The sequence below is a fragment of the Tyto alba genome, unplaced genomic scaffold (assembly GCF_018691265.1).
Source record: "Tyto alba isolate M040663 unplaced genomic scaffold, T.alba_DEE_v4.0 Super-Scaffold_44, whole genome shotgun sequence".
Lineage (NCBI taxonomy): Eukaryota > Metazoa > Chordata > Aves > Strigiformes > Tytonidae > Tyto > Tyto alba.
Window position 1 is genome coordinate 3595535 of NW_024881320.1, and position 17356 is coordinate 3612890.

Sequence of the window (17356 nt, forward strand, 5' to 3'; positions counted from 1 at the left end):
CACATCACAAGAGAATGAGGTAGAGAAGTGATTCTTACCAGGAATATTCATTTGTTTTTAATGTAACAATTTGCAAAATTTTATAGTAAAGTTTTTTTTTTAAAAAAAAAGTTAATTGCTGGGCATTATTTTGGAATTTCAGATTGGATATTAATACCTATAGGAAGAATCATTAAAGTATCCACTTTTTATACCAGAGACATACAGTACTGTGGAATTACCTTTGAGAAGGTTTTCATATTACAGACTTGATTCAACAGATTCAGCATTGCACTAAATATCCCCAAACCCAGACAGTAGTTATTTCATACCTCATAAACTCAGGCAAGTTACTTGGGCTTGAGCCTAGTTTTGGTAAGATAAAAGATGACTTTCTCAATTGCATTACCTAATTTTGAACTTAATATGACCAAAATAATCTCTTGCTGCCTATTTAGAGGGCTGTATTTTAGGCATGTGAGTATATGAAAAGCATATTCTAAATCTTCTCTATGCCACACACTGAAGGATTGTCAGCAGAGTTCACATGTTGGCTTCAGAGTATTACACAGAAATGTCAGAACCAGATGTGTGTTACTTCCTTTTCCCTCCAAGTTCTGCACAAGCTGGCTGCAGCCCGGCCTTTATCTCATCTCCTGCCCCTCCCCACAAAGCCGCTCCACCATCTCAGTGTTTCCGCCCAAGCTGTCATACTTTATTTTCAGGAAATGTCAGTGAATTGACCTTTATAACACAATAGCTGTAGTTATGGCCTGGGTTTCACATTCAGATATAGTTCAATGAGTAGTTAGTTCATTGAGGGCTAGGAAAGCTATCATGCTAGCAACAACTAAATACAACATTAAGTTTCTTAAATGTGTTCTAGAAAATTACTCCCCACTTGATTCGCCTCCTCCTCCTCTCACCACTCCCAGGCATGAATCAGGAGGAACCCAACTGAAATCCCAGAGGACATGTACATGTATAATAATACTGAGTTTTGTTTCACTCTCACGTACAAAAATTAGAACTATTATAATAATTGGAGTATCTTCTTTGGGTGTGTGATACCTTAACGAAGTACTTTAAGAAATCATTGAGAAAATAAAAACTTATGTGTGGAAATATCTTCATCGCATCACAGTTAATTTTCAAGAAGCCCAATCTAACAGGAGCGAGTTTGCTCTGTGGCGTTCTCTGGTGCACCAGGGCAGCACTCGCCTCAGGGTGCGGATCAGCCCCCCGTATGGCCCCAGAAATCCCCTCACGACCCCAGAAATCCTCGTGTGGCCCCGGAAATCCCCTCATGGCCCCTTCCACAACCGGCTGCGGCGAAGCACCATGTCCTCGCCCTGCGATGCCTCAGGCCCCTCAGCGTGGCTCTCCTTGCCCGGACGCGCGGGGCTGGACTCTCCCAGGACAATGGCGGCGGCTGTCACGCCTTCCCCCGAGGGCTGTGGCACATCCACGAAGGGAAGGGCCGCGGGGGTCCCCACGCCCTCACGAGGGTCACGGCGTAGGGGAGCAGCACGGATCCTTTTCTCCCCGGAACGTCTCTCCGGGACCCGAGCCGCCAGCCGGCCCCTCTGTGGCGGCGCACGCACCCGCCTTCTGATTGGCCGCGGCGCGGCCCGCGTGATGGCAACTGGCGGCGGCGATTGGCTGGCAGCCGAGCCCGGTTTCCCGGGCGACGGGGCGGCAGCCGCCGGGGCCCGCCATGGCGAGCGTGCATGAAAGTCTCTACTTTAACCCGATGATGACGAACGGCGTGGTGCACGCCAACGTCTTCGGCATCAAGGACTGGGTGACCCCCTACAAGATGGCGCTGCTGGTGCTCCTGAGCGAGCTGGGCCGCGCCGGCGCGCAGCTCGGCCTGTTGGAGCGGCGGCGGCTCAACCGGCTGCTGCTGCCGCTGCTGCAGGTCGGGCCTGAGGGGGAGGGATGGAGGGGAGGGCGATCCCAAGGGGCTCGCTTTGCCTTGTGGCCTGTCGCGACGTGTCGCTCTCCTCCCCAGGGCCCTGACATGCCGCTGTCGCGACTGCGCAAGGCCATCGAGGAGTCCTGCCCGCACCTGGCCAGCTCCGTGCACATCAGGTGGGCGCCGGGACCGCGCCGCCCCTCCCGCCCTCAGAAAACCCTTCAGCCGGGTCGCTGCGACCGGGGGGAGGTGGCTTCCCCGCTGCTGGGGGCTCAGGAGCTGCCCGCCTTGCTCGGCTGATCCCGTAGTTTCTGTATTTTGTGTTGGAACCGTGAAAACATTGCTACCACGACCACTACTGATGTGCAAAATGCTGAAGCTGCTGCATGCACGGTCTGGGTTATCGGCAGCTATGAAGTGTGTAAACGTAAAGCTTAAAATACGTTCGGAGCAGAAATGCACTTCTACAGTTTTCTCAGTTCTCCTAAACATAAGCAGATATCAAAGCCATCTGTTTTAAAGTTTCTGTGATACAAAAGATCTGTTTCGGCTAACTCGCTAACAGCAACAGTTTTTAAAAATCAGTCTACTTTGGGTTCCAAATTGTTTTGTTAAAAGAATAACAGTTTTCTAATGGTTTGCTTTATTAAAAGAAGTGTTTAAAAAGGAGGGAAAAAAAAAAAAACACAACACCCAAACCTGATTATTATTTGGCTTATTGTTAATATTTAATACGCTTTTATTTGACTCATGAGTATATAAACTTTCTGAGCCTACTGAGTGAGCTGCCACTTGGTTCTTTTTGTGTTTACTCATCCATACCTGAAATAAAAGAATATTTTATTTGATGAATATTATTATTACGCTTTTTAAAAATGTGGTTTTTCTTTCCCTGTTTAGGTTAAAACTTATGGCAGAAGGAGAGTTGAAAGATATGGAACAATTTTTTGATGACCTTTCAGATTCATTTACAGGGACGGAGCCAGAAGTTCATAAAACAAGTGTAGTAGGTAACTAATTGTTATCCATAAGGTATACTTGATGTGATAGCTATCGTTGATCTAATTCACTCAGGATACAGCTTTGATTTTCTTTTCGGGGAAGTACAAAGATTGCATAATATGATTTTTTCTCTTGCTCAGATGCCTCCTAATAACCAGGAATTTTGCATATTCTGCAGTTCTCACTGATCTTAACAATTTTTCTGTGATCAGGTAGTCTGTGAGATTTGCCACTGGTATTAATTATTTGCCACCATTAGTATTAATTATACCAGATTTACAGCCTGCAAAATTGAGTTGTATCAATGAGTAGGCTGAGATGGGACACTGAAGCAAAATTAAATAATGCTATTTAAGCTTCTGGTTGTTATGATTTCTAGTCTCCTCTCTGAAACAGCAACTTCACAGTTGTCATGAGGGATGTTTTCCTTTGCAGGTCTGTTTCTGCGCCATATGATCTTGGCATACAATAAGCTTTCTTTTAGTCAAGTCTATAAACTTTACACTGCACTTCAGCAGTACTTTCAAAATGATGAGAAGAAAAATGGAATTGATGAGAGTGATATGGAACTGACAAATACAGAGGAACTGGAGGGGAAAATGGAGAAAGAAGAACTTGATGTACCCTTAAGGTGATGTATTAATATTAAAGTCTTTCTTCTTAAGAGAATTAGTCTTATTTCAGATTACTTATATACACATCAGAGTAAACTTAAGCTTTATCTATCTCAAGATGCTACTGCTGTTAAACTTTCAAAACTCCATGAATGGTCATTTGGGACCTGTGCATGTCTTATCACTAACAGCTTCATCTGCAATACTGACATGTAGTGTACTGTAATCTCGTGTATTTTTGAAAGCTTCATGCACGCTGGCGGAGCTGGGCAGCCTCTCCGTTTCCTTGGTGCCACCATGTGGTAACGTTTGTAATGGCAGCAGTTCTGCTCAGCGTCTCATAGAAGATGGCAGAACGCGGTTCTCATGATCACGGAGGGAAGCGTAGGCTAAAGGCCGGATGCTGCCCACAGTTCCCCTCTGTACAGCCCGCTGCTGAATGACTTCTCTGGCTGTGCTAGTGTGTGATGTGCTCAAGCTGTTGGAGAGGTCACTTTTTCTTCGAACAAGGAAAGATTGCTCGCTAAGGAAAAGTTAAGCTTAATGTTTTTGGTTTATCTTTTTGCCCTTCTCAAAATAAAAGCACTCCTGTCTATTTACATCAAAAGTGAGAAACAAATATTGAGACTTTCACCTGCTAAAGAGGTGTTCCACTGCAAGAATGATCCTAAAAGCATTTTGTGTATCCGTGTATTTAAAATGTACTTTCTAAACTGTCTTTATATAGACTTCTGCTTCTTCATGGTCTGCTACAGCATTAGTCAGTTAAGGGCTTTCGGAGTCTGGCTATATGCTGTAGTTGCTGCCTTTCCATGGAATAAACTTCTGTCTGCTCTCACAGAACAGCTGTTTTCTGAAGTGATGTATGTGGCCAAAGTGCCAGTTCATTTCATTGTGCCTATCTTCAGAAGAAAGGAAAACCAGAAATTTAAACCCCCAAATCTGCTATTTGCTCTTTTTCTTTGTGTTTTCTTGTGTATTTAGGGTAACATTCATATTGACTACCGTCTCTGCAGGTTGAAGATTACAACTAAACTGTATGAAATAATTTGGATTGCTAATTTTGATGTAGTAGATTTTATTCTTTGTTAAGTTTATTCTCTTAGTTTCCTTTCATGCTTTGATCTGTATTATTTCCTAACATTTTATAAAGCAAAAGTGGAGTGTCTGATAAAATGTATTTCCTTGTATTCTATTTCATTGCCCTTGTTTCTAACCAGAGTGCTTTTTATCAGGGAAGAAGAGATATCTTGCAGTGGGCCTCTTTCCCAGAAACAAGCAGAGTATTTCCTTTCTCAGCAGGTACGTTAATTCTGAATAAAGTCGAGTAAATGTTCCATAACATGAATTTCACCTTCAATTTTATCCACAATGGTAGACATGGTGTTTTCTTAGATCTCTTAAAGATCTATTGATATCTTGCATGTAGTTGCTTAGTATGAGCACTTAGGGCTAAAAGTGTTTTATCTAGATATGTACACCATACAATGATATTGGATTCTGAGAGGGCCACTTCATTCTGACTGCTTGCCTTGGATTTGATGCCTGTGAAATGTGCAGTTTTGTTGATTATTCCAGCTGGTAAATACAAAATGGAGCAGAAATACACACGAGCACAAACGTCAATAAATGCACTGCATGTTTATAATAGCTTGCTAAAAAAAATAAAACATGTATAATACATGATTTGTCATATACATTTAAAAAGTTTAAAGTAACTTCTCAGTCCCATTAGGTTCTTTACTGTTAGGGGTTGTTGAATCCAGTAGCCTAATCATAGCAAGGTTCCTGCAGCTCCATGGCTCCTGGTGCAACCAGTGTTGAGGCTGAGCATCCTCATCCTGACTGTTATCCTGTTCCCCTCTCTGCCTGATGAGAATGAAGGGTGTGAAATACATACACACGTATGCTCTCACATGCGTGCGCACTCTCTCTCTTCCACCAGTAACTGGGCTAATAATCTCAGTTTATCAAGTAACTGGCCCTTGGATTGTTTTGTCTGCAGTTGCCTCCAGCAGAAAGACACAACACACATACAGATGCATCTCTCAGTTGACCCAAAGGCCCCCCAGTCTCTGTCAGTTGGCGCGGGACCTCCTGGTTGGCCTGGACTTCCTCCAATTGTCTTGTTCAGAGAAACATATCTGGCCCAGTCTTATTGCTGTTTCAGTACTTGGCTCTTTAGCTGCTTATCCGACTTTCTGCCCAGTCTGGCTGGATATTCACCAGCGCTCACCCACTGACACACATACTCTTGCTTGCTCTGGCTGCTGGCACCACAGACACACGGGCCTGTCTGACCTGTGGTCCCTGTTCTGGTTACTGGCACTTCAGCCTCCCTACACACATGCAGAAGAGGGGGCCCCTTATCCAGGAGGAGCGTTAGAAATAGGGTTTAATGAGAAGACAAGGCAGGCTGCAGTGCTCTGGTGCAAGGTGTGGGTTTTAACTGCGGTACATTCTGTTATTCTGTGTTTTTTAGCTGGTGTGGTTTATTAGTGTATCTGTTACTGGTGTGTATATGTTTGGGGTTTTTTTCCCTCCTAATTAGAGTATTATGGAGGAATTGGGACATTTAAGAGGGTTCTGAAATTTTAAGTCTTTTTATTATTCAATATTTAGTAATGCTTATTCTAGTAACAATATTATTGCAATTTTTTATTAATTGAACTACTTCCTGAAGCAAACTATGGATTTACTTTTAGTTTCCTGCTTTTGTGTGTGTGTGTGTGTGTGAGAAGATACATGTAATTCTAGTGAGCGATCAGTTGTACTAGTTCTTCAAAGAGAAACTTAAACAGAATTCTCTAAGTACCTTTAAACAGTCCTTCAAATAAGCTTTTATTTTACTTGGTCTCTCTGATCTCTGTAAAGTGAATGCTATAACATAGTATAGAATAAAACTGCCACTGATGTTTCAACATCATAGTAGACAGAGCTGTTACAAAATCTACTTTAAAGTTCTCTCCAAGCAGATAACAAACTGACAAGCACGTATCAAAATATATTGTAACCCTGCAGTCTGAGTTACTTATCTTATTTTTACTTTTCAATTTTGATTCCAGGCTTCTTTATTGAAGAATGATGAAACAAAGGCTCTTACTCCAGCATCTTTACAGAAGGAATTGAACAACTTGTTAAAATTTAATCCAGATTTTGCTGAAGCAGTAAGTATCTTTCTCTTCATCCAAAATGGTTGTAAAGGGACTTCTTATCTCTAGGATGGGATTATTTGGGACTAATTGATTCTGTATTGAAATATAAGCAGATGATAAAAATGTGAGCAAGTTGCATGTAAATGTTTAGTAACTCAGACTGAAACTCCTGAAGGTACAGAAACCTTAATTAAGCTAAGTACTTAACCACATGTCTAGCTTTATGCACAGATATAATCCTCTTAATTTTTGGTGGGACTATGTGAGTGAGTTCTTGGTGAACTAAATCTAAAACTTACTTCTTTTTACACACATTTTTGAAGAAATTTCAGGCCTCATACACCCATAGTTTGAAAATCAGTACTAAGTGCAATATCTCTTGATTTTGCTTACTGATGTTCACTTTATTTTTGGTGCTTAATAGCAATTTATACTGAAAGCAATAGATGACTCATATTGAGAGTTGGTTCCAGACCTGTGCTGTGAGCATTTGCCTTGTTCCTCGACAGCTTATTCTTAAGCAAGTTCCATGAGTTCCCAGTCCACTCCTTCCTGCCTTACTTTCTAACTCTCCCTCCTAGTAGCCCTGAGCTGAGGCAGACAGGATTTTCCTTGCTCCCATTTTGGGGACATGTCCTTGAAAGGGCTGCAATAGCAGGGGCTGGACTTCACAACTCCCAAATGTCCTGTTTGTCTGACATAAAGGGTTGTCCTGCCCAGGTCTCAATGCCAGGAAGAAAATACATAGTTTTAGCATCTCATTTTTATCTGCACAGCATTTGGAAGCAGTGCTTGTTCTTCTGAGTATCTTCCTCAGTGCAGACACAGTGGGAGTCATGCCCCCCTTCCCACTCTCACTTAGCACATAAATACAGGGATTGTGCCAACGTAGAGGTCTCAGACTGGGTGGGATAGTTCTGACGGCCAGATCTTGGCCTATAGGACACCATTTGGAAGATCCTGTTAGGGAAAACAACCAATTTTATCCAGGATTTACAGAAATTCTGCACAGGTATTATCTGTATCGCTGCAACTTTTGATCAAGCACTTTCCTGGTATTTAAGGGTAGCACTTGTTAGGCAACCTTTCTCAGTAAGAAGATACATAGTAATTGTAAACAAAAACTTTGTTTTAATAGTTCTGTATAGTTAAAGCTGATTTTGCTTCCATTTTTAGCATTATTTAAGCTACTTAAATTGTCTCAGAGTGCAAGATGTCTTCAGTTCAACACACAGCCTCCTTCATTATTTTGACCGCTTAATACTCACTGGAGCAGAAAGCAAAAGCAACGGGGATGAAGGTTACGGTCGGAGTCTGAGATATGCTGCTCTGAATCTAGCTGCACTGCACTGCCGGTTTGGCCATTAGTAAGTTAATTTTAGTTGTGTGGTACAATATATTCATCTTGTTGCATCTCTTAAGTGCTGGTAGATAGACCTTTGTTCATTCTGAAAATCTGTTTAGGAGAAGGAGGGACTTTCTTTAACTTGACAACAGCTGTAGTTGGGTTGGGTTGGAATTTTCTTGGAATCTTAATTTGTTTTGGTTTATTTTGACATTTATTTGGTTTCCATAATAACTGAGCCATCTACAGCAGGATAAGAGTTGACATTTGTCTGTGTCCAGTTGCAACTGTTCCTAGGTATTTACGTTCTCAATTGCTACATTTCCATGACCTCAGAAAGGTCAGTGGACATGAATGCCTATTTTCAGCTACATTCTTAAGAAAGTGTGGTTGATTTTCTGTTTACATTCAAATCAACATAGAGCTGATGATCTGGAAAAATAATAATTTAAAAAAAAAAAAAGCCATATGAGGATTTTTAGTTTTAAAATGCCACAGAGGTGAGTGTTACTTTATTGATGAAGCTGGCTTACCCATCTCCATATATGGTTTGCATTTATTGACGGCTGCCTGGATGCATCATGTAAAAGGACTGGAGATGGCAAGGGCATCTGCAAAACTGAGAGCAGCAACATTTTCTACACAGACAGATACTTAACGTTGCCCCTGTTCAAACAGTACCTTGGCACGCTGGCATGGGCAGGGTTTGAAAGTCCATTTAGGGGCTACTGTTGCATTTTTGTAGTGCCTTGCAAATGCCATCTTGCTCATTATCCTCAAGACTAGAATATACTGCTGAAGTGCTAGGAGGAAAATAGGCTTTCTCAGCGGTCTATTAAATCAGAGTTATCTTCTGAGTGTGACATGCATAATTTAGATCAATATTCCTGCTGTATTTTAAGCACTGTTCGAATACTAACATGTTCTCCCTTTTTGTTTGCTGATAGCCAACAGGCTGAACTTGCACTTCAGGAAGCCATCCGAATTGCACAGGAGTCTAACGACCATGTTTGCTTGCAGCACTGCCTGGTAAGATAGCTGTGTTGAAATAGAGGTTAAGTCACCTTGGTCTCTGTTATCTGAGCCTTCCCTCAGTGAACTGGTGCAGAACTACTCTTACAATAGTATCTCATCAAATGCATCAGTAATTTAAATGTGACTGTCCAGCAGCAGGGTGACGTTGCTTCTGGCAGATGGGTCACCCAGAGCCACAAACTGCAGGGAGATCATGGGGTGGTTTTGTCGCAACACAGGATTGCTTTCTTAAACAAGAGTTGTGATCCTAGAGTACTAAAATCTCAGTGTTAAACTCAAAGTTTAGTCTTACATGTTTTAAAGAGACAAAGTATTTCATAAACTTCCTTCTTACTGTCTGTTGGATTCTTAAAGAGTAATCAGCTTTATTTTGAGCAAACAAAAAGGATGGAAAGACTTAGATTCCTCTGTATTTTGTTCTGTAATTTGCATTATTGGTATAATGAATTGGCATCAGTGATATTAAACTACTGAGATACTGCTTTACACAGTTAACATATAACAAGGTTTCTTTGCATTACTCTGAACTTCTCAGCCTAGCTGCACTTTTGATCTAATTTGCTGTGCAGCATTTAATAGAAGTTTCCTTAGTATCATGTTAATTCTGAAAAGTGGTTTGTATTTCTAGTGAGTGTACATTTTGTGCAAAAAGGAAGGGAAAAGTGCCACAACCATTAGCTATTTGCAGTGAGATTTTAAGTTTTTTCCCTTGCCTAGAGCTGGTTGTACATCTTGGAGCAGAAGATATTTGATAGCTGTGTTCTGCTGGAGCACTCTGTAAACAAATCCTTACATTTTGGTTTGCCGGTAAGTCCATTTCTTTTATCCTTAACTTTGTTCTAGGACAAACACATGTGGAGGAGAGCGTGCATGATAGAGTTTGGGGTTTTGTGACTGGTCTGTTCAAAATACATAACTGAATTTAAACAAACTACTTTAACATTCCAAAATCTAGCTGTTTCTATTATTTTTATTTTTCGTATTAACAAATCAGAGTTCAGTTGCTTCAATGCCAGTGCATTATTGCAAGGCTCACTGGTTTTCCTTCTAACTTGTTTGTGTTTCAGGCAGAAAGACTCTCTGTAGCTGCTAGCCTGGCCCCATGCACCATTTTGGCCTTGGGCCCATAGCACAATCTGCTGGTGCTCAAAGGAGATTCTTATGCTTTTGCCTTCCTTGAAACTCAGTGCTGATGCCTCTGGGAGGGCTTTGAAGACATGTTTACTTGTATGGCTCTGTCCCAGCTATGAGATCTTGCAAGGCAGCCCTCCCCTTAGATAGTTTTGTGCCCTGAATCCGTTGGCTGTTAATGTTTAGTTCTGTCTTCCCCAAGATCTGCAAATTCTTTAAGAGAATTGTTCTAAAAGGAATTAAACTGCTGATGTTGGGAGGCAAGAGCAGACATGGCTTCTTGGTGGGGAAGGGGAGGGAAGGCTCTGTGTTTTCACAGCTGTTTCATCACTGAGAAATCCAGGTACAAGTCCTGTCATCCTCTTTAAGACTTCTGTGTGGGGGGAGTGGAAATTGCCTTTCACATCTGACAAAATGGCATTCACATATGTGTGGGTGTGCATAAGTGGGTATTTAAAGAAATGCCTGAAGCAGTGTTCCTTTGTCTGTGCTGAATAACATCACCTCTTTGGGATTTTTTTTTTCTTAGTTTAGAACTCTTGCTGGGGTGTAATTTGCAAGCGTCCTGTACTCTATTGTCTTTCAATGCTGTGGGTATTTTTTGTTCTTCTTCCCAGTACCTTGCTTCCCTGGGAATACAGTCCTTGGTTCAGCAAAGAGCTTTTGCAGGAAAGGCTGCCAACAAACTAATGGATGCCTTAAAAGACTCTGATCTGTTGCACTGGAAACACAGCTTGTCAGAGCTTATTGATATTAGTATAGCACAGAAGACTGCCATTTGGAGATTATACGGCCGCAGGTATTTTGTTTCTTTTGAACTCTTGGGTTAGCTCACTGAACTCGTTAGCACATAATGCATTTTGAGTTATTTATATAGGTGTAAGGAGTGACTGTGTCTCTCCAGTGCACTAAAATAAAGCAATCAGACTGTGATTCAGTACAGGCTGAGTGTAGTTATTTCCATTCTCTTGTGTTCCTTTAAAACTCACACTGGAGAAGGGATTGAGTTTCCATTTAGTAGTGGCAAATAGATCACAAGTTGTTCCCGTGCCTCCATTTTCATCATCTGTGTGCAGCTTTTGGTATGTAGTACTTGATGGGCCTGCATAGTCCGGAGTTCCTGAACAGCAGTTGCTTTACAGGTTTTCATTCTCCCCCAGGCCCCTGGCTTACCAGAAAATGTAGACTGTTGTCATAACAAGACCATAGCTTAAAAATGGTGGTTGGTTGTTGCTTGAAAGCTAAAAGATGTTTCTCTTGCACAAGCACCATGGCACTTCAACAAGCCCAAACATTGCTGAGCATGAACAGTCTGGAGGCTGTGAATGTGGGCGTTCAGCAGAATAACACAGAATCCTTCGCAGTAGTATTATGTCACCTGGCTGAGCTACACGCAGAGCAGGTGAGTTTTATGGCTAGTCGCACAAAATCTCATTTGGGTGAGAGGATGTGTGGGTGTTATTGACAGAGAGGGCAAGCCTTGACTTGTGGTTTGTTTTGCCTTCAGTGTCTGTGTTGGGGGTGAAGAAAATGCAGGGTTTTTGCTTGGCAAGTTGTTTCCACAAAGGTAGTGTTGAAATCAAGGGGAGTGGTGCATGCCCCAGCGTGCATTAATCAGAGTGCTGTTTCTGTGTTACAGGGATACTTCGCAGCTGCTTCTGAAATACTGAAACACCTAAAGGAAAGATTCCCTCCCAATAGTCAGCATGCACAGGTAGAATATAATTTAGCCTGTAAATTATGTAACTATTATACAATAGGATCTGAATTCCGTTGCACCTGAATTCTTTCCTCAAGGCTATACGTTTGCTAATTCCACTTGGCTCATGACCTCACAGGAAGCTGTTCGGCATAAACTTTTCTACAAAAGCATGAAAAAGATGTCTCTGTTTTAAGACTGGCAAGACATTTACCTCATCATAGCCTCCTAAGAAAAAGCTGTTTAAATAGAAATGTCATTGACAGAGGAATATACATCTCCTTCATAAGCACATACAGGAATTAAAGCTCTGCAGTGATTTGGAGCTTCAAAGTTCTGTTTAATTAGTGCTGCTTACTTTGATATATTACAATCCAGAAATAACTAAGAGAATAGGCTGGTTTCTGTATGACTCTGGGAAATACATTAACGTGGGTCTATAAGATAGTATTTACATTGAAGTGTTCAAGAGTCCATGAAGTATAGTTTGGTCCTTCTCTTTTCACTACAGAACAAGTCTACTGTTTCAAAGCATTAGTAATGATATAAAATATTTTTTTTTACTTAAAATGCAGTCAAATAGGTGAGCTCTGGTATTGAAACATTAATCCAGACCTGAGCATTTCCGTTGAGGACAGTAATGTAGTAAATCCAGTAACTGGACAGTGGAGTTAGTTGTGTCTAGACATAAATATCCACAGGGGAAAGTAAAAAGTAAGTTCTAATTTGGGATTAGAAGATGAACAGGCACAACTTCTAAAACTTGCTCCTGGATGTTCTTTGTTTAGCTTTGGATGCTGTTTGATCAGAAAATACAGTTCGAGAGAGCCATGAATGATGGCAGATATCATGTAGCAGATTCTCTTGTAGCAGGAATTACAGCACTTAATAGCATTGAAGGCTTATACAGGTAAGAAATCATGGAGTCTGCATACACTTGCAGGTGTGTCCCATGAAGATAATGAAAAATTTAGCGAAATGATTGCTGGCGGTCACATGTGCTTACACATTCTTCCCTTTTCAGAACTAATTACGGTCATGTTGTCTAACCTGTAGTGCTTATTCCATTAAAGTATGTCCTGCAGTGATAATTTCTAGTTGTTTCTCTGAACATTCTAAGAACTGGAATAGCACTCCTTAAATTGGTGTTATCCTAGAGCTGTAGATCAGTTGTGAGAAAACAAAGTACTTCTTCAAAATCTGCCATGGTGACTGTACTGAAATCTAAGCACAAAGCAGAATTTTATGTCAGATAACTAGGGATCTCAGGCCTGGCCTGAGCTGGAGTGTCTTCATCTGTGTCCTGGTTTCTACATCTACAAAACGGAACAGTACGATTTTTCTCTCACCTTAATGCATTCTAGTTTCTAAATGAGAGCGTCGTGTTAGAAATAGGTAGGGTTAAAACATATTATTTGGTGAGTATGAAAAACAACTTACTGTTAAAAGCAATTTCTTGTTGATTTTCAATGAGGCAAAACACCTACAAACACAGCCAATGCCAGTAAGCCAGCAGATCGGTATTCAAGCTGTGGGACCTGATGCTTGTCCTTCTGGAATTGGACTGTTTGTGATTTCCCTGATCTTTAAATGTTCTGCTCAGTGTCTGGGCTCAGGGTGTTTGTACACATCCCCTACTGCTGTGTATTTGTTTCTTATTTCCCTGTTCTCGCTCTTTCCCTGTTGCTCCATATCCTTGGTAGCTCAAGCCAATTTTACCTACTTTATCTTGTACCTGGGTTTCTTACAGATAATTACTTACGCTTTCTAGCTTGCATGCCCTCCCGCTTCTGCTGCCTGCTTAGCCTTTGTTTATGGCAATCCCTGTTTTCTGTCTAAAGCTGATTTATGAGTTTAATCCTTTCTCCCTGTGAGTTGTCCAGTTGGAATCAGAGATATCTGTTTTTCCCCCTGCCGGTGTGTATAACATGAGTACGCTTTGTCAGAATGCCATTCTGCAGTTACAAGAAACAGAGGTCACAAAATAGAGACCTATTTTACTGTGTTCTGAAGAGCAGAATTGTATCTAAAATATAAAAATACGATCAGTGATGTCTTCTTTCTACCACGGCAGAAAAGCCATTGTACTGAAAGCCCAAAATCAAATGTCAGAGGCGCACAAACTTTTGCAGAAATTGTTGATCCACTGCCAGAAAATCAAGAACACTGAGATGGTGATTAGGTAAGAATGTTTAACTTTCAGACTATTAAAGCCACTTTGCAGTGATTAGAATCAGCCGTTTCAATTTGTCTGTTCAGACTTCACTAGTCTTCAGATTACCTACTAGGATTTGGAGATTACAAAATAATTTCATTTATTAATCATGGTATGGAGGAATCCTCAAAATATTGTGGAATTGAAACCTCGTTATCTGTAATACGGAAACTAAAAGGTAGAAAACTTACCTTAAGGTTCTGTGAAGAACTTACGGAAGAGGGAAACTGCATCCAAAATAAATAGGATATGGAAATGTATGTGTGTAATTGTACCTTTGTCCTAACCTTCAGAGTAGTTACAGTGTTATTTAATCTTTTGTATGTCAGTGGCATCTCCTCTTCAGGGTGTAACTGAAGTTTATTGTACATGCAGTGATGTAGCTCATAATAAAATCCATACCATTATGGATGGAATAATTGTTTGGGAAACAAGTGGACATTTTTCATCAAAAGAAAACGTTTGCAATTCTTTCCCCCTGTTTCGGTTAGTGTACTGCTGTCGATAGCAGAGCTCTACTGGAGATCTTCATGTCATACCATAGCGCTGCCTGTCCTGCTGCAGGCTCTTGCCCTCTCTCGAGAATATAGTCTACAGTACTTGGCTTCTGAAACTGTGCTGAACTTGGCTTTCTCCCAGGTATGTCTGATTTGTGTTTTCACAGGGCTTGAGGGCAATATTTATTCTGGGGATCTGAATACTGGTTTTACTCCCGTGAAATTTAAGAACATAACCTTGTTGGAATTAAATTATTGATTCTGAAGAAGTATATTCTAAATGTAAAATCTTTTGAGGAAGTTAATAAAAGTTGAGTTTCATGTGTGTTAGTAAGATGTGTAGTTATTGTGTATAATTAAGCAGGCAAGCATAAACTGGCCTGGCCTTCATTTCTTTGGTTGTTATTATTTCTGCTAGTATTTTGGTTTTCTAGTAGCACAGTTTGGCATGCATTTGAATCAAAAATAATTCTTGTAATGGAATCGAGTTATAATGTTTACTCTGAGCTGGCAGAGATGTGGTTGTCAGCACTGGCTGCAGAGGAGAAGCCATGCCTAATCATTTCAGACGGTAGCTTGTTTCTACTAATAAGTTCAGATTTAAAAGGAGATTGGGGGGAATAATTTACATCCTTGTCTGTAGTGTGTTGTGTTATTAGAAACAGATGTGGCTTATGTTGTTCTTCTCTGAAGAAGCTGCTCTCACCCGTGGATTCCAGTATTAGACAAGCAAGTATTTCTCTTTCAGCTGATCCTTGGCATTCCTGAACAAGCCCTGAATATTCTGCACATGGCAATAGAACCTGTTTTGGCCCACGGAGCTGTCCTGGACAAAGGCTGTGCCATGTTCTTGGTGGCCAAATGTCAGGTGGCTTCTGCAGCTTCCTACGCTCCACAAAAGAAGATTGAAGGTAGTGTGAAGAGTAATTCTCCTCACCGAAACCATGCTCAGAAGTTGAGAAGCGCAAACCAGTGTATAAATTGAAGTTCTGCTTACACGATCACTGTTAAAAAAGTTTAAATGATACAGCAGAGTGTGTTTACCTAGTTATTGGATAGCAAAATTAATTTGGAGTTATTCAATAGATCCAGTGTTTATAATGGAATCTTGTTTATCTGCATATTTTCACACCCATATTTTGCGGTAAAGTCTGAATAACAGAAATGAGCTGAAAGACCATGTTGCTAAGACACAAATTGTTTTGAAAAGCTGAGGCATTTATAGTTGGGCTCCTTAGAACTGAGCTGTACTGCTTGGAATTGTTATTGTGATACTATCTTAAACATGACTGTCCCCCTTTTTTCCACAGTTTTGGAATCTGCGATCTTGAATCTAAATGAAGCCAAGACTTACTTTGCCAAAGTGGACTGCAAAGAGCAGCTCAGAGACGTCCTCTACTTCCAAGCCCGGCTGTTCCACACCCTAGGCAAGACCCAGGAAAGGAACAAATGTGCCATGTTGTTCCGTCAGCTGCACCAGGAACTGCCGGCACACGGTGTCCCCTTAATCAATGCCTTCAAGTGATGCATTTAAAGATGAGATTTTCTTGTTTTCCTGTTTGGTTTTTTTTTTTTTACAAATGTCTTTTTATTCTATTCAGTCATCCGTGTTTCAAAATAACTGCCAATAAATCATGGTCTTCTGTTGAACAAACTTGCGCTTTGTCTGTAATGACTTAAGGGAAGACATAGGTTTCCACCCGTTTCACTTTTTTTCTGTACTTGAAATTAAGAATGAGAACTGAATGGGGGGAAAAAAAGACTGCATTATAAACATGCTGAGGGGAGTAGCACAGTCACGATGAAATAATATCTGTTCTTAGTAGTGACATTTTCAGAATCAGTGCTGGCTTTACGAACACCGGGGCACAAAAAGTAGTGGAAACTGTAGGCGAGGCTCCTCTGTGCTCAATTTAAACAGTATAGAATGGGGTGTCTCATTTAAAACATGTCCTCGCATTTAACCTGTCTACAGTCGCTGTTTACTCTGTAGAAACAGATGGTGCTGGCAGAAGGGGAAGAGAACAGCATTCAGTTGGAGAGGTCTAATGGTGCAAAGTCCTGGCGTTGTTGTTACATGTGTCCTTGTGCAAAAAGCAGCTGAGAAAAGTAAAGAGTGCTAAACGAAAGCCATATCTCAGTTGAAATGTTTTTACTCTGTGTGTCCTCCCTTAGGCACTGCGTGTAACTTACCTGCTCTGGTTTCCTGGGTGAATAAATGAAGATCACAACTAACTCAATATCCCATCTGCTGCCGTTGACTTCTAACAATTAGATCCTCATTTTGGAAGAAAATCTCATTTCAGAGGCAGGGTGGGATTTCAAGGCAGATGGGGTTGCACTTCTGTGAGTGTACACCTTTTGTGGGTGAACCTTGGGGATGGGGGTGCTAGTCCTTTCACCTTGTGACTATGGAAAAGCTGAACATCATTAGTGTAAATACTTGGAGATACCCTGGCAGGATGTGCTAGCTTAAACAGTGGCACTGTCAGCAAGGAGAAAGCAAGACCAGACCTAAACCTGGCTCCACTGGAGCCCTGCTAGGTGAAGCAGGAAGGGAGAAGCTTCAAGGTGTGGTTGAAATAACGAGATGGGTAAACTAGCCCTGGACTAGCCTTAATTAGTGTTGCAAGGTGGGTGTTGGCAGATAATCAGTGCCTTGATTTTAACAGTGAAGAGTAACCCAGCTTTGTGGGAATGCTTGTTTGGGTGGCTCGCTCCCTCTCAGCTACATTTTAATCAACGTCCAGGAGTTCAATCCATAAG

General features: G+C 41.2%; 1 protein-coding gene across 1 annotated transcript; it reads left to right on the forward strand.

The window, feature by feature from the left end:
* Window positions 1–1655: 1655 nt before the first annotated feature.
* Window positions 1656–16244, forward strand: ANAPC5 (anaphase promoting complex subunit 5). Its single transcript, XM_033008385.2, has 17 exons — window positions 1656–1900; window positions 1994–2073; window positions 2798–2907; window positions 3335–3530; window positions 4749–4815; window positions 6579–6680; window positions 7845–8035; window positions 8961–9042; window positions 9766–9855; window positions 10797–10978; window positions 11446–11581; window positions 11819–11893; window positions 12667–12788; window positions 13953–14060; window positions 14585–14732; window positions 15339–15501; window positions 15901–16244. Exons 1-17 carry the CDS (start codon window positions 1697–1699, stop codon window positions 16113–16115), a joined length of 2271 nt encoding a protein of 756 aa, XP_032864276.1. The 5' UTR covers window positions 1656–1696; the 3' UTR covers window positions 16116–16244.
* The last annotated feature ends 1112 nt before the right edge of the window (window positions 16245–17356 follow it).